A 27,479-nucleotide genomic window follows, 5' to 3' on the forward strand; every position below is an offset into this window, starting at 1 on the left:
AACGTAGGACATGCCTAGCATAGTGCAGGCATCTGGTAAACGTCATCGAATGAATGAATGAGCCGTTCCCGAAATTTACGCTATCAGTCTCTGCCTAGATTCCCAGAGATTATGAGACTAGTGCTGGTCTTGAGTTCCTCAAATGGCCAGTCTCTCCTCCTTCTGGTGTGAAAACAGAACACCAGAATACAAGTTTATGAGATGAGTTTTATGATTTTTTTAATGAGTTTGTATTATGTTGGTAGTTTGAAAATAGTTTAAAATAAGAGAGGAATAAACCAACTCTAGGCTTGGCATCTGAAGACCTAGCTCTGTGGTCCATTGCAAGGGAGCACACTTCCTGGACCTGTTTCTCTGTCTCGAAGGGGTGCCTCGGAACACCAGCCTGAAATATCACACCAGCGTGGTGGGCACAAAAGAGCTTCGAAATGTGCTCTGTGGACTTAGGATGCCGTTATATTTCCAGAACCAGAGTGTTCTTTTTAAAGCCAATCTAATCTTGTCTGTCTCTTTCTCTGGTTTAAAACCCTCCAACAATTTCCCATTGCAAACAAGAAAATAAAATCCAAACTCCATATCATGGCCTAGCAGACTGCAGGGTCTGGCCTCTGCCCACCTCTTCAGTTTCATCCAGGATAAGCCCTCATTTTGCACACCAGCCACACTGGCGTGGGATTCATAGTGCGCCCCACCCCCTCAAGACCTTTGCCTGTGCTGTTCCCCCTGCCTGGAACGCCCTTTCCCAGACCTCTCCCCTCTCTCACCTCTGCCCCTCCAAACGCTTCATTCGTTCTCTTCCTCTGTGACTCAGCTCAAGTTTTCTTAAGGAAGCCCTAGAACAGCCTTGTCCAATAGAACCTTCTGTGTTGATGAAAATGTTCTGGATCTACCTGTTCAGTAGGGTAACCACTAGCCATGTATTGCTATTAAGCACTTGAAAAGTCTCTAGAGTGACTGAGGGACTCAGTTTTAAATTTTAATTAATTTAAATTTAAATCTCAATAGCCATGCATGGGTGGTAGCTACCATGTGGGATAGTGGGACTCTAGTATAATCCTGTGTCCTCCTGTGACACACACTCCTGGTTTCTTATACTCTCCCTTCAGTGTACCTATCACCTCTTGTAATTTATATTTATTTGTACATTTTTTAACCCATTCCATATTAGACTGTAAAAGCCAGAAGAACAAATGCTTTGTCTGCTTTGCCACATTTGTGCCCATAGCACCTGGAATGGGATCTGTCCAGAGTAGGTATGTCATAAACATCTATTGAATGGATGGATGGATGAATGAGTGAGTGGTTAGTGAAGGGAGAGAGTTGCTTAGCCTGGCGCTCTGATAATGAAGTGCAGTCGTGAAAAAGGTCAGCCCCCAGGTCATAAAATTAAGAGTAAGCTAAATCTGTGCTTATAAGCACCGTGCAAGCCTGTGTGTGTGCATGTGTGTGTACAAAAGCAGAAAAGTGTGTTTGCAAAACTTTGCATTTGTACAGTTGTGTATGGACACGAATGTCCATGTGTTGGCGTGTCAGGGAAATGAGGTCACTAAGACACATGCAAAATCACTCAGGAAGGCCGTTTCTAAGTCAGTACTTTTTATTTTGAAAGATTTGTCAAACTCTTCACATCGTGGTGAGAGTTTACATGATTAATAAGAAGCAGCTTTTTCATGAAATGCTTGGAGGTGAACGAGTTCTCAGCCTGTGAGATCCGACCATCCCATTGACTTTGAAGTTTCTTTTGATTAATAGAAAGAAAAGAGAGGGGTGGGGGAGAAGAGGAGGAACGTGCTGGCAACCACAGGAAAGATCCCTCATGACAGCCATCCAGATGTGAAAAAAGAGGAAAAAACAAAAAAAAAAAACCCTAAACAAAACCGATTCACCAACTGCACTTTTTCTGTTTTCCAACATTCTGAGCCTCTCTTCTTGATTTTGGCCTTTCTGGCTGAAACACCCTCCTGCTCCTGCATCTCCCAAAGACAGTTCAGAGGGGAGCAGCCCTGTACAATGTGGTGATCTGTCCCCCAGAGGTGTGGTGGATTCTAGAGAACTGATGGTCCACGGCTCTGAAGTTTGAACAAACAGCCTAATATGAAAAGAAACAGCACTGAAAAGTGACGGGGGTGGGGAATGGTGAGGAACCGGGTTGACGTGAGAGTTTATGTATTCCCAGAACACAGTCTTGGGTTCTTTCTCTCAGTTTCAGCCCCGGGCAAACAAGATTTGTTATCCACGGTTCTGGCTGGTGGGTTCTGCAGGTTTTCCCCACCACTGATCCTCTAGCCCCAGAAACATCCTTGCCAACATCACATGTCTATCACTTCCCTTTGCCCAACTTCAGGCCACGTAGGGATGACCCCCCTGGCAGCCAATACCCTGGAATAAAATTAACACAAAGTCTGATACAGTGAGTATTAGTTTCAAACAGAAAAGTGAAAATCTAAAGATGCAACGTGTGTTGAAGGCAGACTTGAACAGATCAAAATGTCCACCTATATGCCCCTAAGACGATGGGCAGAGAGGTGCAAAGGTTAAGACAAAAGTGGGACCGTTAGTAGATGAGTAAGAGGCCGTGTTAGCTGAGTTACAGCTAAGAATGTCATGACTTGGGCTAAAATTTCCATGTTTAGCACCGTTAATGTATTCATTTAAGTCTATATTAGCACCTTGACCCCAGGCAGAACAACAAACCATCCAAACATTTTAAACATTGGGGAAAACAGGAGGGGGAAGGTCAAAGAGAAAGAATCTGGTTCTGCAGGTGGAGACGTGGCTTTAGATCACGAGATCCTTGTCGATGTCCCCTGTAAAGCAAGAAGCAGCAGCGTTAGACTTGGAGGTCGGTGTTGATGGAGATGTGCTTCCCAGAGAGTTGGCGGATCCCACCCATCCCCGGGACCAGGGGCCAGGTGACCCGTCCAAGGTCAACCAGGGAGCCTATGACTGAGAACTTTGGTCTCCCCCTCCCTGGCCGGTCCTTGTCACTTCCACCCACTGCCAAGTTACGCTCCCTGTCTCCTCTCTAGGTGCCTGTCAGTTCCCAAAGTAGTGCTACGCACAGAGTGAGAGCTGATGCTCGAGGAAGGGAGAGAGAAGGAGACACCGATGGATGGACAGAGAAGGATCAGGAAGCTGCCTGAGAGAGCGAGGCCCACCCAGGCAGGGAGAGCAGACAGAAGTTAATGAGGCACAGAGAGCAGAGATGGGCAGAGAGGACAGACACGCAGACGGCAGAGAGGGCAGCGAAGAGGGAGGGAGAGGACGGCGGCCCCTTTGCCCAGACACTCACTCTCCTTGATGCCGAAGCAGCCGGCCCACTCGTCCAGGGCGATGTACTTGTCCTTGTCCAGGTCACAGGTCTCGAAAAAGCGGGTGGTGCAGTGCTCCATGGGGATGAGGGGCGCACGCAGTGGGGCTAGCTCGGTGTGAGACAGGTACCTGCAGGGGATGAGGTGGGGAGAGCCTGAGAGCTTGAGAAAGCCCCACACCCCTGCATGGGGAGCCAGGGGCAGGGAGCCTGCCCCTCGGGGCCAAAGGCAAGGATGCTCAATGCGAGATGAGAAGCCAGAATCCTGGGTCTCCCCCCAGCTCTGCCACTGACCTGCTGTGTTTCTGAGAGCACAGCCCTGCCCCACCCTGAGCCTCGGTTTGCCCCTCCCTCAAAGGGGGAGGAGTTGACCATAATGTCTAAGGGCCCTTTCTGTTCTGATGTCCGTGGGTTCATAACACAGGTCTCTTGGTGCACGGGTTTCCTAATTGGCTAAGAGTTGAGGGCACAGAAACTTAAACTGAAAATATTCAGCATTTCTGCTATTGGTAGATCAAAATCTGGTATGGAACAACGATGCATGTTTTCTGTGGACACATGTTTTTACAGCTGCAAATGCACATTAAAGAGGCTAAAAAGAGATGCATCAAAATGAAGAAAGTGCTGACTTCCGGGGAGGAGCGTGGGAAGAGACTGGGATTGGCAGGGAGGGTGGACGGAACTTTATTGTTTGTACACTGTGTCATGTGTAAGAAGCAGGCCTTTTGATTTCTCTCCCACTGTCCTTCCAGCTGGCCTGGACTCCAGAGCACATGTATGATTTTTTTTCCTTGTTCCCCAGAGCCCTCAATTCGTTTTCCTGAAAAAACACTCTTCCCCAAGGGACTACAACTTGACTCCAATTATCTCTCTGAACCCCAGGCCCTCCTGCCCCACCCAACTCATGCAAGGAATCACACAATATTTGAACTGAACCCTCCCCCGCTTCATTGTATACCAGTGAGAAAACTGAGCCCCAGAGAGGGGCGGGGACTCAAGCAAGGTCACCAGGCAGCTCTGGGACAAGGAGAGGGGAAGGATGGATCCCCTGACCCAGGCTGAAGAGCTTTCCCAGACTCACAGTCCTTGCAGCTCCATCCAGAAGCCTCCCTCCTGGCCCCTTCCTCGCTCAGCCTGAGCTCCAGATGTCCCCTGACTTCTGCCCTCCCCGCCACAGTATGACTCAGATGGATCCCAGCCACGGAAAGAGCCTGGGAGAGAAGCAGCAGGGAGTTTCCCAGTGCTCAGGAGACCCCAGGCCCCCGGGATCACCCACAGGGTGGGCAGATTCCAGGCACAGGGGCTGGACCAGGAGGGAGCGGTGAGCTTCCCCGAGGGGAGCATCCCTGGGCACAGCGTGCGAGCAGGGTGGCCTTCCTTTTCGTGCTGCTCCAAGAACACACAGCAAAAGAAGGCCGGAAGGCGGTAGTGAGGGTGACCACCCCTGCTCAGCTCTAGGTGCACCAGCTTCCGCCTGCAACTTCCAGGAGCCTTCTTTACTTTTTCCTTCGATTGGGAAAAAACTGATCATCACCCAGAGTGTGAGCTCCATGGGGGCAAGGGCCATGTCAGTTCCGATTACTGTTCAATCCCCTGCCTAGCATCGTGCTGGGCGTGTAATAGACACTCAGTGTTTGTTCACTGACCAACTCCCTGCCTATCCTGCAGGGCAGTTACACAGCACTTCCTAACTCATTGCAATCAAACCAAGGGCTTGCCTTGGGGATGGGGCTGGCTCTGTGAGTTTCTTGAGAACTTCCAGGGCCGGTTTGCCCTGTTAGGGCTGGGTCTCAGGGTCTTGCTGAAGGACCGTGAGCACACAGCCCGCCCCACCTTGGCTCTGCCGCCCCGAAGAGTCTGGCGTTCCTTCCTAGCTCGCTCTCCCTTCGTGAATGGATACCCCAGGCCAACACTCACCGGGTTAAGGACGGCTTTTCAGTTCCAATAGCTTCTGCCTCTTCTGGCAGGAGGGAGTGTCTCATGGCTTTCTTCCCTCCTGGTCCTGCATCCTTTCTCCTACACCTGTCCCTTCCTGCCACAGCCCTTAGGCAAACCGTGGGCTCTAGGGCTGGGAGCAGCAGAGGCCACTGGGAGGTTTTCTGACCGCATCTAGTGCACCTAGCAACGCTGACCCATGACTGTCCACTCCAGAGCCAAGCCAGAGCAACTCCCCGGGATCCGGAGGGCCTGGGGTCTTACCCATCGATGGGGTGCTGGTCCAGCTGCCCGAACTGCCAGTGCACAGGGAAGATGTACATGTTGTAGTTCTTCTCAAAGTCCCGGGCTAGCAGCTCCACGGGGTGGTCCCCGGCTTCCAGGCGCTTCTCATTCTCGTGGATCTTCTTCACCTGTGGGAGCAGAGACGCGTGGGACAGAGTCCGGGGAGGCTGTGCAGACCAGTCAAGGCCCCTCCCCCCTCTGACAGGAGGCCAGAGCTGGCGGACGCCAGCCAAGGCCACGGTTCAAAATGAGGAAAGGAAGTGGCGTAGATGGGTACCAGCATCTCGACCACAAAAATGAAGGCCTGGGGCGATCTCAAAGGGCTCTCCGTAGGGCCGCCACACCAGAATGACTGGGGAGTATGTTCAGATGCAGCTTCCTGGGGCTCACTTCACAGAGACACTGATTCAGTGGGCCTGAGGCGGGGCCCAGGAAGTTGCATTTATCAGTACTCTTAGTGCTTGGTGTGTCCATTAAAGTTTAAGATCCATAGACTCAGAAGGAAAAGGGAATAAAGTTATTTATGTCTCTTATGGAGACAAAGTGAGCAGGTCTTTTTTTTTTTGCGGTACACGGGCCTCTGACTGTTGTGGCCTCTCCCGCTGCGGAGCACAGGCTCCGGATGCGCAGGCTCGGCGGCCATGGCTCACGGGCCCAGCCGCTCCGCGGCATGTGGGATCTTCCCAGACCAGGGCACGAACCCGTGTCCCCTGTATCGGCAGGCGGACTCTCAACCACTGCGCCACCGGGGAAGCCCAGCAGGTCTTTTTGTTACAGGACTCCTCAGAGCCTTTAAGGCGTGAATGTACTCTAGGAGCCTTCAAAGGCAGCAAGGAGGAGTCTGTGTCCTAGCGCCCAGAAGACAGGCACTCGTTGGAGTGGGGATGTGGGCTTACACTTGGGGGTCTAGATCTAGGAATGGGACTGTGGATCCCAGCCAGCCTGGGGCCAGGAGGTGTCCAGCTCAGGGGCCCTGGGACAGGAGGAAAAGGTACCACACTCACTCGCAGCTTCTGCTTCTCGGTCAGAAGGTTGTTGTCCTGATCCCTCTCGTACAGCGTGACCAGGACGTTCTTGAGCCAGTCCCGCATGCGCAGGGGGAATTCAGTCAGCTCAGAGTCCAGGCAGGGAGCGATGTCTAGGGTCCAACACACAAGGATGGTCAGCACAGACCCTGATTCTCCCTGCCTGAGGGCCAACATGCTGGCTGGGCGGCTCTCCCTGCCCCACGCCCCACGCCCTCCTCCAGCAAGAAGCTTCAATCAGCGACCTTGATTGAAGCACAGGGCTCAGCCTCTCTGGGCCACAGTGTCTTCACACATTTTGAACAAAAGAGATTGTGTGGGGGGAAGAATACTCTGCAAATGGGCAAGTGCAAAGGGCACGTCTGCTGTCCCCTTGACCTTCATCTGATCTGCGGAGGGAAATGGTTCCCTCCAATGGCTCTTGCATTTTTCTGGGTGTTGCGCTCTGAAAACAGAGGCCAGGACCCTCGATGATGATGTTGCCTCTTGAGAGGTGTTTGAAGCTGGGATACTGAGGGATAGCATCCACCCATAGGCCCCGCTTAGCTGGGGTGGGGATTCAGGTATGCTTGATCACCAGAACATTCTTAGCGATACGATTCCATCCTGGTCTTTGGAACCTAGGATCCCAGAATGTCAGACCTGGAGATTTCATCCAAGTCTTCCCTCTTGTTGGACTTATTAGAGGTCCGTGTGGAGAGAAGGGGCTTGACTAAGGCCACACTGTCAGAGCCTCATCCAGCACCAGAGCATGTGGGTGCCTGAGGGCCTAGGGGTCCATCCTTCCCTCATCCTTTCACCTATGGAAAGCCCCCTCTTGTGATTAGGGCCACAACCTTCTTCACCAGCATCTGGGGAATGGAAGAGAAGATATGGGTGGGAGATGCTAGGAGTTGGAGGGAGTGAGTGATACGCCCCAGAGGACGGGAGAGCCTCTCAGCACGTGTGTCAGTCTCACTGCCCAGGAATTCCTACCAGCATTCCTCCCGCTGCCTTCCTTCTCTAGGCTGTGCCTTCTCATTTCACACCCTGGGCCCTGTAACTGGGAGAGCAGGGCTGACCACAGGAGAACCTCATTCCCCCTCCTCCACCTTTCTGCATGCTGCACACCTGAGGCAGGTGAGGGGCCCTCCCCAGGGTCATTTGGTGCCAAATGTACCAGACACACCACGTGGATGTTGTCTTGGAGGGGAGCAGAGGTGGCCTCGGGTGTTTCAGATGATAGGGAGGCAGCCACGGTGAAGCAGAAGCCTCGGCCAGCTGAGATTGCACCTGGGATCACTAACAAAGGGCCCGACGACACCCTGGCATCCCTCCCGCCAAACACCCGGCTCCCAGGTTTCTACGAGAAGGTGGTGAATCATATGTCTTATGCAGGCAGACAGGAATGTAATGGAGTAAAATGGCCAAGGATATGACAATATTGAGTAACAGGGCCTAAGGGGAACTGACAGCCTTGCCCCAATTTTAAAGCATTCAAATTCAAGTAGTTTTAAAACACTTTATAGGCCCAGGTAGAACATCACTTTTGCTTCACATGTTGAAGCAGGAAAGATTGTGGTTAGCCCTATAGAAGAACTTCCTCATCTTTACAGGAAAGAAATGAGCTGTCTCGGATGCTAGTGAGAGGCTCCAGAAATCCTCCCTGATCTTGTGCTCCCACAACTGCTCAGTTCTTCCCTGGACATGTCCTGCACGCAGATACCTATTCGTAGACAATCATCTCATTTTATAAGTGGGAACCCTGAGGCTCAGGGAGGGGAAGAGATCTGCCCAAGAGCACACAGCACAGGAGTGGCAGAGCCAGCATCCGTGCCAGTTCAGTGCCTCCTCCCTGAGATGGGAGGCTCGGCAGGGTCCGAGGAGAGACTCACACTTGCAAGGCCCGATGTAGTCCAGGTGGAGTTTGTGGCCCTTCTTGGTGCCCTCCAGCGTGCACTTGGTGGCAAAGAAGTGGCAGGAAGAGTCGAAGGTCTTGTTGTCATTGCTGCACACCTGGCGGCAAAGCATAGAGGGCATCACACTCATTCCCAGAGCCCTTCGCTGGTACCGCCATCCTTGCCCATTTCAGAGATGGGGACACTGAAGGCCAGGCAAGGAACGTGATTAGCCCAGGGTCATACAGTGAGTTAGTGGTGGAGCCCGGACAGGAATCTACTCTTTGGGCTCCCAGGCCAATGTTCAGCCCATGCTGAGAGCCACTGCTGGGCTCTGAGCTGTGGTATGACTGAGTCAGGGCTGAGACATGGGAAAGCAAACCTGGGAGATATGGAAAGGATGAATGAAGGTGAGGATGGGTAAAGCGCAGGGTGTGCAGAAGAGTTAATACAGCAGGCCTGGGATTGTTATCCTTAGAAAGGCGTGCTTATGAGGTTGGCCCTTGGCTGGCGTCTGAAAACGTGGCTGGTGAACAATTCCCTGCACTGTTAGAAAACTGTCCACAATGATGAAAGTGGCGCACTGTGCCTAGATTGCTTGTACAAATAATATGGTTCATGCTGAACATCGGTTTTCCTGCTTGGAGTCTGGACTTCGGGTACATGCTAGGGAGAGGAGGTCTGTGTGACTAGCCCTCAGTTAAACGTTGGGTGCTGAGTCTCTAAAGGGCTTCCTTGGGCAGAAGCCTTGCTCACATGTGGCTACATCTCATCTTTGTAGCTGGGGAAAGAGTGGGTTCTGTGAGACCCCTCACGGCAGGAGGAAGAGTAAGCAAGACTGTGCATGGATTCCTCCACACTCTGCCTGTATCTTGTTCCCTTTTCATCCAGCTACATACCCTTAAGTCTTAGCGGTGAGTGCAACTGTATGCTGAGTTATGTTGGTCCTCCTAGCGAATCTCTGCATGAGTGGGTGGCGGAGCAGAGATGCCGTGGGCTGAACAAAGGCAGTGGCAGAGTAAGTGGCTGTGTCAGGAGGAGGGGAGCCTTGCGTTGAACATCCTGCACACGCCTATTGCTTATATTATCACTGCAGAGGGAGAACTGATGGGCATTGGTGACCAGTGCGGTAGGGGGTGAAGGGGTGACAAGGAGGGGAGAGTTGACAAAGATGCTAAAATTTGGAGCCCAGAGAATAAGCTGTACTGGGGAGAGATTGAAGATGGAGAAGCCAGGTGGGAGGTTGTGGGAATGATACTGGTACTCGATTTGTTGCCCTGAGCTAGGTTACCACTAGCACAATGGTTGACATGCATGGGTGCTCAATAAGTATTTACTTGGATGAATGGATGGATGGATGGTTGAGTCCTACTGGAGGTGCAATGAACAGGTTTGAAAGATTTTTAAAAATAGCACATATTGAGAACTTACTAAGTACCAGACATCATCTGACAAGTCCCCACAATAGCCCTATGAGATAAAGTCTATTTCTGTCCCATTTTTAGAGGTGAGAAACCTTGGAGTGGAACATCGCTAAGATCCCACACTAACAAGTGGTGGCGATGGGGTTTGGTGTCAGCCTTCAGTCTGACCCAGAATGCACATTTTCGGACCTGCTGCTTTGCCAGGCTGCTCCCACATAGAAAGCCCCTATCTCGGTGCCTGGCGGTGTTGATGCATTCATTCCCTTTGGAGTCTGAGTAGAGCTGGAAGCTGGTGGCGTCACGTCAATTCCTGGTGGTTGCTGGAGAGTCCAGTGACGGGAAGAGCCTCCCCTCCGACTCACTTGCTGTGAATACACCTAGCGAGGGGACCTCTGAGACTGGAGCTGCCCCGTGGGACCACCAAGACAGCAGTGTTCTGGGCAGATGCTCTGTGTTCTGAGGACCCCAGCCCCCCACCCTGCCCCTGTCCCTCAGGGCTCACCTTCTCAAATTCGCCAATGGGGGCAGGGCAGCTGGTGGGGTCCTGGCACACGCACATGGGGGTGTTGTTCTCGTCCAGCTCGCACACCTTGCCATGTTTGCAGTGGTGGTTCTGGCAGGGGTCTGGTAGAGCGCAAGGGCACCCGGTTAGCATCACCCGGGCTAGCACGTCCACCCCACCCCACAGTGGATCCTTGGACAGAAGTCCTAGGCTGTGGCCCCCACTCGGGCTTTGAGCAGCCCTGCGTCCTCCCTTCTCTTCTGCTGAACCCAGCAATGGGCATGTAGGGGAGCGGTTGGCTCAGTCTGGGGATTAGAGACTCAGTCTGAGGTCAGGGCCAGGCACACTTGGGGGGCTGGGGGCTCAGTCTGGGACCCAGGAGCGCCAGGTACCATATAGCTCCCCCAAGGATGGAAGCAACCATTGTGTCCTCAGCTGTCGGTGGATCAGTCATCGCAAGGCATTTTGGGATTTTAGAACAGACTTTCTAGAATGACTTGGAAAGTCAGCTGTTGTCACGGAGCCAGGGAGCTGTGAGGCCCAACAAAACAGACTTGAGCGGCTGTAGCGGAAAAGGGAGCAGAGCCCCAAGGCCCACACTGAACAATAGAGCCTGCCTGTGTCTGGTAAACACTGGATGAGGGGCGTGGAGGGGAAGGAACGTGACTCAGTAGACGCCCCTCTGCTCCAATGAGAATATTCTGTGCCCTCAGGATGCGAGCCCGTCTAGCCTTTTCCTCCTGGTGCTTGGCTGGGGTATCATAGTCATGCTTTGTTGGATGCCTGCCCTGCTAGGCCCTGGGCCAAGGGCGCTTCTGCTTTATCTCATAATCCTCTGACAGCCCTGGGGCAAGGATCTACCATCTTCACCCTTCCCCAAGTAAGACATGCGGAAGCTGGGCTCAGAGAAGCTTCGCAGGCTGTCGGAGGGCATCGCAGAAAGAGGCGGGGTTTGGAGGCAAGCCTTGTTTGCTTTGCCTCCAGAGTCTGTGCTACTAGCCCCTGGGGTACGGAGCATCTCCACTGTGTGGGATGGGAATGCTGGCACTGTGGGTGGGAGCCAGAGGCCCTGGGTCATTGCTGTGGCCCTGGCGCTAACTCCACGGGTAGGCTTATATGAGTTATGTCAGGTTTCCAGGACTTATTTCCCCACGGCTGTGTGAAAATCAAATAAGCTCACGAGTGTGAAAGCTTCTGGGGCCATCGAGTGACCAGATGGGACTGGGGATCTCAGTGGGAATGGGAAACCCAACTTTGGAATTACAGTAAAGGGCTATAAGGGGAGAAGGCCATTTGCAGCTGGAGAACTTCCCTTCCTGACACTCAAGGCCTGGCTATAAATAGATCTTTCCAGATTCCAGAAAATAATCCCAACCTTTCAGTCAAGGCAGTTTCTCCTCCACGGCCCATCCTGCAGCGAGGACCCCACCCTGCATTTCCTTGGGAAGGAACTTCATGCACGCTGGGCCCACGCTTTAGGCCCAGGTGGCAGAGGGCAGAGGCTTCACGTGACCAGACACGGGGAAGGGACCTACTTTCAGCCACCACCTCCTCCTCGGCTTCCTCAGGACCTTCATCAAATTCTCCTACTTCCACCTGGACGGGGTTGGTTCCCACAGGTACCTGGGGTGGAGGGGGAAGAATGAGTCAAATGGCCCTACCCCCATCCCAGACCTGCAAGGAAGGGGCAAAGCCTGGAGGGCGCTTGCCTGGAGCCTCAGGTACCCACAAAGGGATGGGGAGAGACAAGCTGGAGAGGGGCACTGGGCCCAGGTCACAGAGAGCACAATTGCCAGGTCCAGAAGTGAGACTGAATCTTACAGGCCGCTGTGCCTCTAGGGCCCCAGAGCTCTAGGGAGATGCCTCAGAGGCCGCCGGGGGGGTCAGAGCAAGAGGGGGTGCCAAGCTCTCCACCCTTCCAGCCACACCAGAGCAGCTCCTCTTTCATCTGTTTGACATATGGGGAAGACCGTGGGCGATCATCTACGAAAAAATGTCCCACGGCTTAAAAAGTAAACAAAATTCAAAATCATAGCTCCCAACTGTTAGGTTCCATGGAAGGTTTGGGGAGCATTCAGGAGTGTGTCAGGATTGGGGGACACACAGGATTTACATCTGTGCTGCGCCCGTTCCAGCAGGAGACCCACAGCACCTGTTTGGCTTTCTCAGGGAGCAGATGGCAAAGAGGGGCCGCAGGTCTGGGGTCCCTCCCCACCTACCTCGGATACCTCAGCCACGGTTTCCTCGACCACCTCCGTCTCATCAGGCAGGGCTTCCTGTTGCTGTTGGGAAGTGAAAATGGGGTTTGGAGAGGTCAGGGCCGAGGCCAGCTTCACTGCTGAAGTGCCTCGGCCTGGACCTCTAAAGCTGGGGAGTTAGGAGAGCGGCTCGTTGGAGACCCCCAAGGCTGTGCACTTGGGGGTCTCCAATGAGCAGAGCCCCTCAGGGACTTCTGTGAGCAGGGATGAGGCACAGGAGAAGCCAAACACGGGGGCCCTGTGGGGCTCTGGAGCACCTCCCTTTATAGTTATATCTGGAGCTTCTTTTTTTTTTTTTTTTTTTTTGTGGTACGCGGGCCTCTCACTGTTGTGGCCTGCGGAGCACAGGCTCCAGACGCGCAGGCTCAGCGACCATGGCTCACGGGCCCAGCCGCTCCGCGGCATGTGGGATCTTCCCGGACCAGGGCACGAACCCGTGTCCCCTGCATCGGCAGGCAGACTCTCAACCACTGCGCCACCAGGGAAGCCCTATCTGGAGCTTCTAAGATTTGGCTTGGAAAAACATTTCTGCCGCTTAGGCTCCCATGAAGTGTGAAAACCGCTAATGCAGACCAACTCCCTTCATCTTACAGATGGGAAAACTGAGACCCAGAGGGGATGAACACTGAATTTTAACAGAGGTCATTATCTTCCCCACAAGCATGATATCATCACCATTATTATTATTATTTGGCGATTCCTTCTTGGAGTCAACTTGGAGTTAGAAGAAGCAAGATAGCATATGACTTTGAGGTGCCTGGCTGGCTGGGGCTTCTTCTAAAAGGGATGCTGACTTGCCAGATCTTTTGCCAAAATCTCACTGCCTGATCAGGATTGCCAGCATCTACCATCATCACACCTTCTAGTGAAGAGAGGGTGAGGGAATCATAGGTGGAAAACTTTTCTTTGCCCGCTTCACGTTTCTTCCTCCGTCTTCTGGTCACAGCTTCCAGCGTAGCATTGGATGACCACTGCTGGCCCTCTCCATGCGATTCTTGGAGGGCCTGTCAGTCAAGGTGCCTCACAGTCCCTTGGCCAAGAAGCAGGCCCAGGACCCAAGCTCAACTAGATTGGCTCTCTTTGAATTTTTTAAATCTTCTTGGCACATTTTCTCAAGATGTGAAAACTGTCGAAGTAGAGACATTCAAATGGCAACACCTCCATGACCGTCCATTAGATCTTACCTCCCAGATCCTAGAGCTGCCCTTTTCTAGTTCTCCCCAAGGCCTTGGATTTTATAATCTACCCCTATATCCTTTTCCCTCCTAATTTAGTCAGACTGGAGTCTGTTGCTTGCCACCAAGTAGCCCTCACTGATTCAGAAACTAACTCAGCCCTCTCTCTGTGGCTTGAATCCCTTCTAGCATCATCCCCATCAGCATCGCCCGCCCTCTGCTAGAATTCCTCATATGACAAACAGGTCACTTCCTTCTAAAGCAATTCTAGTCCCTTTCTGGGAAGCTCTGATTGTTAAAAAATGCATCTTCATGTTACGTGGAAATCTCTCTTCTCTGGAATCTCCACCCAATGGTCCTCATTCACTTTTACTTCGGAGCTTATTAAAGAAAAAACAATTTTTTTTTAAAATTAGACAGTTAAATCAAGATGGGGAAGTCTCTGTCCCTTCTGAGCATCTAGGGCTGGCAGATTCGATGCCCCTGGGCTGGTGATGGGAGGTAAGACCAAACAGATGTGACCTTTAGGTACTTACAGGGGCTGCCAAGGCCCATCCGGCCAGGCAAAGGAGGAAGAAAATCCAGGCCCTCATGGTGCTAGGAACCCTGTGGGGAGGAGAGAGACGGAGAGTTCAGTGAGGGGGAGGTTTCTTTTTGTTTGGGATCTTAGTTCCCTGACCAGGGATCGAACCCGCACCCCCCTGCATTGGATGCGCAGAGTCTTGACCACTGGACCGCCAGGGAAGTCCCCAAGGGGGAGGATGCTCGATGGAGAGTTCTTGACGCTGAATTCCTGTGATATGCAAGGTAATTTTAGGTGGTCCATGTTAAAGGATGGTGAAAGACACGGGAGTAAGTTGCTTCTACTCATTTCTCTTTCAATCCTGATTATATGAGAGAGTCTCAGTTTGGTGCTAATGTGTCTTTAACACCTAACACTCATCCCTTTTGAACCGAGAGTATGCCTCTGGCTCAGAGCCTCCACAGGAAACTACATCCAGCTGGAATTCAATAAATTTGTTTTGTCTCCTTTGTGTTTAGTTTTATAGTTTCCTTCTATTTATGACAAAGGTACACAGATTTTTCCATTTATGGTAGTGATCTTAAGTCTCCTTTCTCAATACATTTATTATTTATTTATTTTAAAAATTTATTTATTTATTTTTATTTTTGGCTGGTTGGGTCTTCCTTGCTGCACGCGAGCTTTCTCTAGTTGGAGTGAGTGGGGGCAACTGTTGGTTGCGGTGCGCGGGCTTCTCATTGCGGTGGCTTCTCTTGTTGAGGAGCACGGCCTCTAGGTGTGCGGGCTTCAGTAGTTGTGGCTCACAGGCTCAGTAGTTGTGGCGCACGGGCTTAGTTGCTTTGCGGCATGTGGGATCTTCCCGGACCAGGGCTCGAACCCGTGTCCCCTGCATTGGCAGGCGGATTCTTAACCACTGCGCCATCAGGGAAGTCCCCTCAATGCATTTACTTAAATTTTTAAAAAGTGATTCGACAAAGGTGATTGGCTAATTCGTCAAGTCTGGGCAATGCTGAACCAGATCACGTTCAAGGGTCCCTTCAATCCCTGGTGTTCTAGGATTGTTTTCTTCCTATACCCCAAACTCTCCTCCTCCCCTCCTCTTCCTTCTGCTTCCTTCCCATCTCTAATAAGAGAAGCTAATGGGCAGCAACCTCTTGCCAATTTGAGACAATGAGATCTACATTCTAAACAAAGAACAATAGTTTTTGAGTGTGCCCAGTGGAACCTGTGGCCATACTTTCCTCCATTTACCCAGGAGGATGGTACTTCTCTGGATCCTGTGTGAGAACTAATATCCAAATGCTTACATATGTTGCATGGTACCTTCCCTTTCCCCTTCACGGTTAAAGGATGTTAGCTGAGATCTAGAAAATTCTCCTGCCCTGGTCACTGCTGTGACCTTCCTCTAGATGCTGAGCTCTCGACTCTAACAATCTCATGACCGGAAGGCATCTTGGAACAGAATCTCCTCTGATGGTTCACTGCCAAAATGCCATCCCTAACTGAGGAACTATGGTGGGGACATTTCGTTTCTTGTTCTAACTGAATGGACTTCCGTTTGCAAATGGCTTTAGAAAGGTCTTCCTTATACTGTTCAGTTTGCCTCCCGCAAGCTTCTCCTGGTCTACTCTGATGGTCCTTCTGTGGCCACAGAGGGCAAGCATGCTCCCTCTGCCCCCAAGCAGCTTTTAGCCAAGGTGAGCAACAACCGTATCTTCCCTCGTTTGTCCCCAAAAACTTCCATATCAGTCCCATTATCCCTAGTTCCTCCCAAGACTTCTCAACTGACCAAGCACCTTGGTGGGAGGTACCCTGGCATCGTGGAAGAAACACTTGGCTTGGAACTAAATACCAGGGATTCTGATTCTGTCGAAATACTAACCTGGTGTATCGGTTCAATCCTTCATCCTCTCTAGACCTTGGTTCCCCCTTCTGTTGAGAGGGTTAGACTAGGTGAACACTGCGGTGGTAGCCTGGGCCCTTAAGATGCCCTTAAACTGTCACAGCATATGCTGGTCTAGGCATACATCCTCCCCTCTGATATCCTCCATTTTAACTTGGATTATGGTATTTGGGGAAACAGACAGGGGAAGGGCAGACTTCATAATGGTCCCGTAGTGGATTGAAATAGACACTAAACCTCACTATTTCATCGAGTTTACAAGAAATAAAACCAACAGAAATTTTAAAATATCAACCTGGGAGCTTGGCTTTGCGTCACGATGTCCCCAACTCCCAGAGGAATCCAGTCTTACCCTTCCAGGCAGTTTTGGGAACGTTCCTCCCCTCACACAGCTGTATGCTTTTCTTCCCCCCTCTCCCCGCAAGCCTTGAGGTGGAAAAATCTCCCTTCTTCCTTCCACATTTGGAAGAGACAAGCAAAACAACGCCCATATGTGGCTTTGGACGAAGGGAACAGGAGAGGAAGCATGAATGAAGGGCTTGTCTGAGATTGTTTGAAGTTGAAGGGTCAAAGGGAGACTCGTAGCAGGAACAAAAGAAGTCATCTCGTCTGGGCTCCAATTGCAGAGAAGACAGATCGTTAGAGAAACAGCCCAACTAGGACTGGAAATGAAATAAGCTTCAGGTTGGAGAGCCAGGAAGACTGATGTCTCCGGAGTCTGTGTCCTTCATGTGAGCAGAGGAACTGCTCATCTTTGACCAGGGAAGGGTTTGTGGGTCAGCTCTTCTGTCTGTCCTGCCTCACCACCTGCGCTCTTTCCCAGGGAGACACTGACCCTTTCTGCCACCCCCATCCTTGGTGCTGCAGCCGGAAGAGAAAAATAATTCTACATCTTACAGCACTTTATTGTTTCTAAAGGCCTCCCATATAGTCCTCTGTCCCCTTGGAGCCTCTGACACACCGGCAGCCATGGGAGGGCTCTGAGTCCTGCTGTCACAATGAGGAGTCTGAGGTTGAGAGGGAGAAAGTCATGCAACATTCAGGCCCCTTCCAAGCTGATAAACTCCCTTCCCGTGGCGTTGGTTTGGGCCTCACAGGGGTCATGCTCGGAGATGGGAGTGGGGTGGGAGAGAAAAGCGGAAAGCGAGAGTGTTAAGAAAAGGACACGAAATCTTGGAGGAGGAGTTATTCTCCAAATTTGAGGTTTTGCCCAGTGCCCAGTGCTACCTCACCAGTCCCAGAACCCTCTCCCTCCAGATGATGGGATGGGAGGGAAGGGGGGCAGCTGGACTGTTCTCGGATGCGCGACCATACTCCCTGCATACCTATGAGCTCCCTCTTGGAGATTCTGTAAACCATCACTGGCCGAAGAGGCAAGGCACCCATCTTGCAAAGCTAAGGGGGTGCATCAGTAATGCCAGCAAGGTCAGAACACAGGGTCAAACCCCAGCATCCAGAAATTATCAGCTGTGTACCCATCCTTTGCCAATCAAACCTAGGTCTGGCGTGCCCAGGGAAAATAAAAATACTTTTGTATAAATGAGCAATTTTAAATGAAAACTCCCTTCTTTGTATCTCTTTAGTTTGTAATGACACCTGTGTTTATCCTTTTCAAAATGTCTTCATAATCCGGCATCCCACTGGGGGCTGAAGGCATGTCTTTCTGCCTTCTAACACAGGAGAGAAGGCTGAGGCCCAGAGCCGGAGCCGGGGAATAAACCTGCCCAGAGCCCCAGGGAGCGAGCGGCAGGGCTGAATGAGGACCCAGGCTGCCCCCCTCTGCCACTGGCGTGCCCTCCACCTCACACACTGTTTCCCTTTGTGGCAGCTCCCTCCCTAGATGCTCACCTGAAGGGGGCCCAGTTGGGCTGCGAACTGGCCCAAGTTACAGGGAAGGAAAGGAGCCTGGGGGGGGGGGGATGAGGGGGGCAGGAGGTGTGTTTCCCTTGGCTCAGTGGTCATCAGATGCAGACACCGCTCACTCCCACCCCGCCGCCTGTCCTGCCTCCCGTTCCGTACATCCAGTCCCTTCCTTTTGCCTTTATTTGCTCTGGAGATGGCTGAAAACCCATCCTTGGCTGCCAGCAGGACCCGAAGCTGAGGTCACTTCTCTGGGGATGGAAAAGTACAGCCAGTGCCCCCAGTTCATCTCCCTCAAAATATAACGGGCCTCCTTTGGGCTCTCGCTGGACACTGAAAAGTCCCTGAACGTCAGAACTGGGGAAAATCTCAGAATCATAAAATTTTAGATCGTGGGTCTTAGAATCATAGACCCCTAAGAACATGAAACACAGAATGTGAGATGCAATCATCAAATCTTATTTGAGTAGAAGAGTTTATGGAGCAATGCAGTCTAATAGAACTTTCTGAGATGATGAAAATATTCTATATCTGCATTGTCCAATATGGTAGCTACTGGCCACCAGTGGTTATTGAACACTTGAAATGTTGCTAGTGCAAATGAAGGGCTGAAGTTTTCACTGTATTTCATTTTAATTAAATCTGTGTAGCCACATGTGGCTAGTGGCTACCATATGAGACAGGGTGGTTATCAACTTTTATAGAGTCAGTATGGTAGAAAGGTAAGCCCAGGGGCTCTGGAGATAGAATATACAGGTTCAAATCCTGGCTCTGCCACTTAGCATTTGTGTGACCTTCAGAAAGTGACTTTCCTTCTCTGGGCCTCAATTCATGTCTCCATCTGTAAAATGCAAATAACACACCTACGCTGAAAGGCTCATGGGTGATTTGCCCGAGAGAATACAAGAGGTTAGCAATGGAAGAGCATCTTAAAATCCAAAGATCCCAGAATCTCCATCCCCCTTGAAAATCCAGGCCAAGAATACCAGCTCTTTGTCTGTGGCCCAGGGAGAAAAGGTGTTGGGGTGGAGAAAGGAGACATTGCTCCTCTTGGTCTCAGGCACACCAGCCCAGCCCCCAGTGGGCACAGTGACAGAGCCGGCCCCAGGCTGCCCTCTCAGTTGAGCTGCTGACGCAAACCAGGCGTCTTGCTTCCACTGTTTGGCTTGCAAACAAGGGCTCCAAAAAAACACATGTTCCTGGTAAACAAGCCCAAAGAGAGGAAAACAAGTGTAGAGGCTAATAAAGGAACCCCGTGAGTGAGCCAGGCCCGCCCGGGAGCTGGGACTCAGAAGGAGGGCTGAGCCAGGCCAGAGAGGCACCATCACGGCCAGTGTAGCCACATGGGCACTCACACCCCGGGGGAGCAGACGCAGCCAGTCAGAGGTGATGTGGAAGTCGGGTCCTGGGTTCGAGTCTTGGCCATGTTGCTCCCAGCTCACCATGCAGGTTAGGGTAGGCTCCTCTACTCCCTGGACCTCACCTAGTGCCACTCATCTGCACAATGAGGGGGATCTTTTAGACCAGTGTATTCAACATACAAGCCAGGAGCTCTTTCTCTCAATGAAGTCTTCTGCCAAAGTCCAAATCTGAAACAGCTAAGAGCCTGTTGCATTTGTTGAACATGTGAGTGTACTATTATCTATTCAATGAATTAGCTTGAAATTAAAAAAAAAAAAAAGCAGGTGAAAGCGGTGTTGAGATGGGGGCTGGAAATCCTGTACACTTGGACACCCCCTGAGACACCTTGGAATGCCTCTAGGTTCTTTCATGAACAGAGTCTGAAGCCCTTGGGGCCAGGGGGTCCCTAAGGTTCCTTTCAGCCCTGACATTCTGAGTCAACTGAGGCAGAAATCTTTCAGAATACCACCTTTCCCAACTTGCCCCCTTGACTCCCTGCTTCCACTTCTAACATTTCTTGCTGGAAGGGAAGAAGCTAAGGGAAACTTTTAGGGTATTATGAGTGCTCAAGCCTAGCTTTGAAAAGCTTCAGAAGAAGCTTTGAAAAGCTTCAGAAGTAGCCCCAGAGTGTGAGACTAGAATCAATCTGACTGAGGTTCTATAAACACATCTGAGATGCCACGTTTCACCATGGTTAGGAGAGGCCCCAGGGTGGAGCTTCAGACTCTCCTTCTTGGCTCCCCCTAGGGGCCACTGCTGCATCTGGGTGACCACAATGAAGGGGATGAAAAATAACATCAAAGTGTCCAGGCTGTCACATCCTAAAGATAGCAAATCTGTGGCATATATGCCTCCACCTGCCCCTCCTGTGCATGTGGCAGACATTACTAATCAATCATACGACCTTTTCCTCTAAAGTCCAGAGTGGCATTCAAATCCTGAACACAGTTCTTCTGGCAGCTGCTACAAATGGATTGGCATTGTCAAGCCCTGGGAAATCTCTTTGCCATGCTCCTGATTTTAGACATAGGGAAACTGAGGATCAGAAAAGGAAAATAATTCACTCGAGGTCAGATGGCAAGCTAAACTTCCCAGATGTTCAGAAACATCCAGATGTTTGCGTTTTTAATTTTTCATCTGATCAAGTCAGGATCCTAAGGCTATGACCAACACAAGATGGCCCAGAAGGATCCACAGATGAGATGGGTTAATCCCAAGTTTCTGAAAGAACCCAGCTCTGGAGAGAGTTGCTATTTCCATTTGTATTTTCCCTATAGATATCAAGCTCTATAGCTTGATGAGTGAGGGCAGAGTTAATTTCCTGTCTAAGACATCTTCTGGGTGAGAAGGAGGCTGTTTTTCTAAATAATTCTGTCAAGTCACTGATTGCTGGCCTTGGGCCTGCACAGCCCAGCTGTCCCTGAGTTCAGGGTTGGGGTCAGGACCCAGGCTCTGTGCTGTAGAGAAAAAGTAATTTCTTTCATCCCCAGGGTTGGCTGAAAACTCAGCTCCAGCCTTCCCTTTCCTCCTTTAGAGGAGGTTAGGGAGGGAGCCAGCAGGAAGCAAATGAGCAGCCGCCCCTTAGCCACATCCTGCTGCCCTGATGACAAAGCCATGCGGGCTGGCTTAGGCCATGGCAGGCCAGCAAAGGAGAGAAAGAAGTCCTGCTCATCACTTACTATTCGCGGGGCTCATTGCCTCTAGAGGCAGGAGTGTATGGAGGATGCCAACCTGCTCAGATGAAACAAACTGAGCACGCATTGAACATCTGGATGTTTCCAGACATCTGAAAGTGTGGCTCAGGCAACAGTTTGCTGTGTGACCTTAAGTGAGTTATTCTCCCTTCCTGAGTCTCAATTTCTGTCTGTAATATGTAACAGGCGGTCAGGAGTCTGTCTCCCTGCCATGGCCTATAGTTAGAGCTGGCTGTGCACATACGTGTGTGGCTACAAACAGCAGTTGTGTATCTGTATGAGTGACCTATGGCCCTGAGGACCTCTGCGTGAAGCTGTGTGTGCGTCTCTGTGCATGTCTACTTGACCCGGCATCTGTCGGTTTCAGCCTGTGTCGGTGAGGGTCAGAGTTTGCATATGCATCAAAATGGACACCTGGGCCTTGTCTGGGAGTCAGGGTATCGTTCAGGGAGAGCTTTGAGTGCATGACCTTCTGTGTCTGCTCATGTATTGAGACATTTATTTTTAGCTATGCCAGTGGGTGCCTGTTGGTGAAATCAATGTTTATATATTTGGCATCCTCGTGGGTTTTTTATCTCTGCACACATAACTACCTATCTAAATAACCTCAAAAATAAAATGTTTTCCTGTTTACCTCACATCGTCAGCTCTTTCCTCCACCATCCTTTTCTATTTATAGCTTATTTTCAGCAAGGAAGACTGCTCTTGTGAATAGCAAACCCCAGCCATGCTATTGGTTGACAAGTCTCTAGAGATGGATAAAGATTTTAGCAGGACTGTTATGTAACCCAAGACCCCCTAGCCCATCCTCTCTTGTTTCCTTTTCAACTAGGGGGCCAGGAGGTGTTAAAAATGTAGCCCAACTATTCCTTCTAATGAAAGCAGCACCTGGCATTTAGGTTCACAGGACTTCAGAGCTGGAGGGGTACCTGGAGACCATCTAGGTTACATTCCCCATTTAATAGATTGGGAAACTGAGGTCCAGAGAGGGGAAGTGTCTTTCCAAATGTCACTCACTGTGAATTAGGATCCACCTCTGCCATTGCCTTGGCCAATGCTCTTTCCACACTGGAGGGTACAACACTCTTGGGAAATACTCAAGAAGATGCCCAAATCAAAAGAATTTGAACAATACTTATTTCGTTTAAATGTGCCTGTCGGCACTTTTAGTAAAGGGAAGTTATATCCAAACCCCAAGATGATGAAGCTGCCAGACAAAAAAGCTGGGGATGATTTCAACTCTTTGGGTGCCATAAATTCATCAGTTCTAAAAACCCATCTGATTAAGTGGGAGGGCCACAGTGTAGCAAGTGCTTCGCTGTGCATCACCCTGTTTTGTCCACACAGTATCCCTTTGAGGTGGTGCTGTTATTGCTTTTTAACCAAAGAGGAACCTGGGGCTCAGAAAGGAGAAGCCATTAGTTCAAGGTCAAATGGCACTTTTGAGGCAGAGGTAGAATTGAACCTCAGGTCTTCAAGTTGCCTGTCTAGGAAGCGGGAAGCATATCCCAGCCTCACAGCTGCCCTGGGGTGCTGGGAGATCAGACGGGCAGGACCTAGAGTTTGCTGTCCTGGTGTTTGGGGACAGAGTGGAGTGGGGGACATTCAGACTGAGCTTGATGTTCTAAGTGTTTCTAGAGTCCCCAGCCAGCAGGCAGAGACCCTGAAAAAAAGGTTGCCGTGGCAACTTGCATTCCTCATAGAGTGAGTCATAGCAAAGAAGAGCCTTTTGGTGGGTGGGACTTGGAAAAAGTTTCAAAAGTTGATTCCTTCCCCAGGCACCGCCCCCTTCCTCCCCACCCTCCCTCCCTCCGCTCCAGGCTTTGTCGATGTGGCAGCTGATGGCTGAGTTAACTCTCTCTTCCCCCAACCACTCCCGTTTCAATTTTTCATCCTCCTGCAAAAACACCTTTGCTTCCAGTACCCACCCACTCCATCTTCCACATCATGCCCTCCGGCTACCTGGAGGGTCAGCATCCATTTGAGAATATGTTAAGACCGAAGGCTGTGAACACCCTCTTCTACACTGCTGCTGTCTCTGCCTCTTTCTGTCTCTCTCTGTCTCTCTCACACACACACTACTGTATATACAAATTTAAGGGGTTTGCAGGTGCCTTTAAGCCTATTCAAAAGCTAGTCCGTGGATTCTGGTTTAAGAGACCTTCCTTTGAAAGTTTCAGAGGACGCCGGGCACCCCAAAGACCATCAATCAAGTCCACCCCTCTTACTTCACAGACAGGGAGACTAAGCCCAGAGGAGACACTTACCTAAGATGACACATAAAATGTGTGCCTTCGGTCTGCCACCTTGCTTCTGATGTGCTTCTCACCCTACTCTCAGCACTTGGGGTGTATAGAAGTTTAACCCCAGAGAAAACACTTTCTCTATGTGTTCTGCATAGAATAGAATTTTCCGGAGGAAAATGTGTGTCTCTCTGTTTCTTTTGGGGCAGAGTGGGCTTCCTAGAAGACATGCCTCCCCCAATGCCCCCTTTTCTCTCGGTGTCCTCAGGGACTCAGGAAGTCCACTTCTCAACCAGCCAGTGGAGCCGTAGACCGAAGAAGACCTAACACCAGCCTGTGTAGCGTTTGAGCTTCTCATAGCAAGGTGTGAGAAGGTTGCCCTGGAACCCTCTCCATCTTTCCTCCTCCCTTCCACTCTTTACAGCACATCCCCCCACCCAGCCTCCCATCAGACCCAGTGCCTCAGCTGGACCATATCAGATGTCTGGGGTCTTCAGATCTAGATACACAGACGGCTACTGCTGACCATTTCCTGTGTTTACACCCCAGGGAACCCAGGATAAAACTGACTGTCTGATAGTGCTATTTCAGGGTGAATGGCACCGGAATCAGTGCGTGTGTGAGTGAGTGTGTGTGTGTGTGTGTGTGTGTGTGTGTGTGTGTGTGTGTGTGTGTTGGAGGACGGGGTTTGAGAGGGTAGAAATTCCAGGAAAACAGGAGCCTTCCCAGAGGTGCTGATTAAAAATGAAGACTCCCCCTTTGCCTTCCAGAGATCAATGTATCATTCAGGCAAAGTCTCTTTTGGAAAACAGAGCCACTGACCAAGAACCAAGTCTAGGAAGTTTCTTCTTCTGGAATGGGAAGCAGGGCAGACTCTGCTGCCGGCCGGTTCCTCTTGCAGCTGTGCCCAGATCAGATTCCCAGGAAAGGAAGAGGCTGCCACATTTGTAAAGGCAGCCTCTGAAACCAGAGAGACGGACACAGAGCGAGACGGAGAGAAAAGACTCCCTCAAAGACAGTCTGATTATTTTCTGCGAACCTAAAAGGGAGACCAAGTTATCCTGAAAAGCGACAGGCAGCAAGTCCGTGGTCCCTTAAGGAGAGCAATGATGGAGCAAAGGAGATGCACATCCCTGTCTCTGATCCAAGAGACCTCCCGGCATAGCTTCCCCTCCCCTGTACACAAAGTTGAGGAGCGAACCAGAGTGCAGGGGTTATGGGACTAGAGAAGGGACGGGCAGGGCAGGGGTCTTGCATACCTCAGTGGCAGGCAGGAAGGCAGCAGGCGAGAGCTCCGGGCAGTCTGAAGGTCTGCAGGAATGTGCGGGGTTTAGAGCCTGGTAACAGGAAACCACTCGGAGCTCTGGGCTGGGTCTCGCCCTCCACCCCGCGGTCCCTCCTCCTCCTGTGTCTCCTCCTTCCCCTCCCTCCCCCTCCCCTTCTCCCCACAGCCAAAGCTGTCTCTGTCTTCCATTTCTTTCTTCCTCTCCTTGTGGGTCAGGACGGCCCACCTCCCCTACCCCCGCCTGCCACATGGGTTCTGGAGCCGTTGCCTAAACAGACAGACAGAGCGGTGCGCCAGGGCTAGAAGGGGCGGCAGGAATCACCTAGAACAGCCTCCTCCTTGTTCAGAGGGGAACTGAGGCCTGGAGAGGCAAGGGATCACCCCAGGTTCCCAGGGGCAGAGCCAGGCCCAAGGGTCTTGATTGTATGACCAGTGATCTTTACAAGAGCCTCCCTAACATTAGTCAGTGCTGAGGAGGGCAGAGCAATTGGAGGGGGTTGTATCTGTGACAGAGGCAAGGCTAGGACTCGCCTCTATACAGACTAAAGAAGCTGCCATTGATGCGTCATCGCTGATGATTCGGGATATGGTCTAAAAATAGCCACTCAAACTCTAGCTGCACCAGCAATGGACACAGAAGGGGTTAGCTTTCTAGCTGGGGGATCTATGTCATCAGTATAGAACAGATAAGGTAATTGATGATATCGACTACAATCACAGAGGTAACGATGGCCAAGGTTTACTGAGGACTTAGAATTTTCATAGGTATTGTTATTATGCCTGTTTTACTAATCAGGAAACAGAGGCGCAAAGAGCCTGAGTTACGTGCTCAAGATCACGTGGCTAGAAGTGGGGTGGGCAGGCTGATTCTACATTCAGCTTGGTTCACTCAGGCTGTATGAGCTTCTCGGTGCAACAGGTCTCAGTTGAATATTTATGAGAATACTGATGAGTGTATGAATATTTATGAGTGCAGGCCTAGCACTTTGAGAAGTATAAGAATTAATATCTGGTCCTTGTCCTCAAGGAGCTTTGAATCTTGCTGAGAGGGCATGCCTTAGGCATCCACCCACTCACATGAGGAGTACAGACTCTGAGGTCTATCCCCAGGGGTTCAGAGTGGCAGGATCTCTGAGTTGGAGCAGGTGGAGAAGGCTTCCTGGAATAGGTGGCTCTCAAAGCATGAACTGGGTTTGAATAACATGGAAAGGGAGAAGGCAGAGAACATTCTCATAAACTTCTCTACAATATGGCCTCCACCTCCTTGGCCATCCTCTCCTGCTGCCACTGTCTTCCTTTTTTTTTTTTTTTTTTTTTTTTTTTTGCGGTACGTGGGCCTCTCACTGTTGTGGCCTCTCCCATTGCAGAGCACAAGCTCCAGACACGCAGGCTCAGCGGCCATGGCTCACGGGCCCAGCCGCTCCGCGGCATGTGGGATCTTCCCGGACCGGGGCACGAACCCGTGTCCCCTGCATCGGCAGGCGGACTCTCAACCACTGCGCCACCAGGGAAGCCCTCTCTTCCTTTTTTACTCTACTCCAACCACACTGGCTTCCTTTCATTTCCTCAACAACCACAACGTTCTTCCCGCCCCAAGATCTTTGCACTTGCTCTTACCTCCGCCGGGAAACTTCCTCCATCTGATTGTGTGTACCTGGAGTTTTTTCACCCTTCAGGTCTCTGTTCTAATGTCATCTCCTAAGAGAGGCCCTTCCTGACCCCCTCTCTCACAGGCATAGTTCAGCACCTTTCACTGTTTTGTTTCCTTCCTGGCACATGTCACGATCAGGAGCTATTTGTCAACCGTACTAGACAGACACTCCATGAGGATAGGGGCTTCTCGTGTCTTAGGTGCTGCAGTGCTCCAAGTGTCTAGAGCAGTGGCCAACACGAAGCTGGCTGTCAGTCAGTGTGGAGTTTTCTTTTACCTAGGCTTCCACCCTGCAATAGTGCCCAGCACTGGTCTTCACTGGTCTTCAAGTGAAGTAAGTCAGAGAAAGACAAATACCATATGATATCACTTACATGTGGAGTCTAAGAAAAACAAAAAAAGATACAAATGAACTTATCTACAAAACAGAAACAGACTCACAGACTTAGAGAAGGAATTTATGGTTTTCAGGGGGGAAGGGTTGGGGGGAGGGATAAATTTGGAATTTGGGATTGACATATACACACTACTAAATATAAAATAGATAACCAACAAGGACCTACTGTATAGCACAGGGAACACTGCTCAATATTCTGTAACAATCTAAATGGGAAAAGAATTTGAAAAGAATAGATACATATATATGTATAACTGAATCACTTTGCTGTACACCTGAAACTAACACAACATTGTTAATCAACTATACTCCACTATAAAATAAAAAGTTAAAAAAAAAAAGAGAGAGATCCTCAAACCTGCAAAGTCTGGGCGTCTGTGCATTTTTCTTCAGAGAAGGTCCATGGCTTCCTTCAGGTTTCCAAAGGGACTGGTCAGGAATCCATGAAAGTTTCTCTGTTCCAAATGACCCCCAAGACCCCTCCCTGGTCCAGAAGCCAAAAGTGCATTCTCTGCCTCAGCTGTTCAGTACAGGGTGCTAGCAGACTCCTCAGGTACCTGTTTGCAGTGTGGACAGATGTATGTTTTCATAGGATTGGTTGCTATAGCTCCCAGGGATCGTGGGGGGCGAAAATTATCTTAAACTTTGTGTTTTCCTTCATGAACTAAGATAATGATGCTGATGAGAATGAGCTGATGGAACCATTCCCAGTGTTTCGCTGGAGTTCCCAT

General features: G+C 50.7%; 2 protein-coding genes across 4 annotated transcripts in view; one reads left to right on the top strand and one right to left on the bottom strand.

Annotated features, from left to right (window-relative positions):
• The window catches only part of LOC115840788 (ras GTPase-activating protein-binding protein 1), a 354,642-nt gene that overhangs the window by 218,748 nt on the left and 108,415 nt on the right, over positions 1 to 27,479 (top strand). The window lies entirely within an intron of this gene.
• On the bottom strand, positions 1,576 to 24,823 carry SPARC (secreted protein acidic and cysteine rich). Its single transcript, XM_030834177.2, has 10 exons — positions 24,675 to 24,823; positions 14,328 to 14,397; positions 12,578 to 12,640; positions 11,894 to 11,981; positions 10,359 to 10,480; positions 8,430 to 8,550; positions 6,535 to 6,668; positions 5,510 to 5,658; positions 3,293 to 3,441; positions 1,576 to 2,807 (listed from the first exon to the last, which is right to left on the bottom strand). The coding sequence occupies exons 2-10, from the start codon at positions 14,382 to 14,384 to the stop codon at positions 2,779 to 2,781; spliced, it is 912 nt and encodes a 303-aa protein (XP_030690037.1). The 5' UTR covers positions 14,385 to 14,397; positions 24,675 to 24,823; the 3' UTR covers positions 1,576 to 2,778.

The sequence above is a fragment of the Globicephala melas genome, chromosome 3 (assembly GCF_963455315.2).
Source record: "Globicephala melas chromosome 3, mGloMel1.2, whole genome shotgun sequence".
In the NCBI taxonomy this organism is placed as follows: domain Eukaryota; kingdom Metazoa; phylum Chordata; class Mammalia; order Artiodactyla; family Delphinidae; genus Globicephala; species Globicephala melas.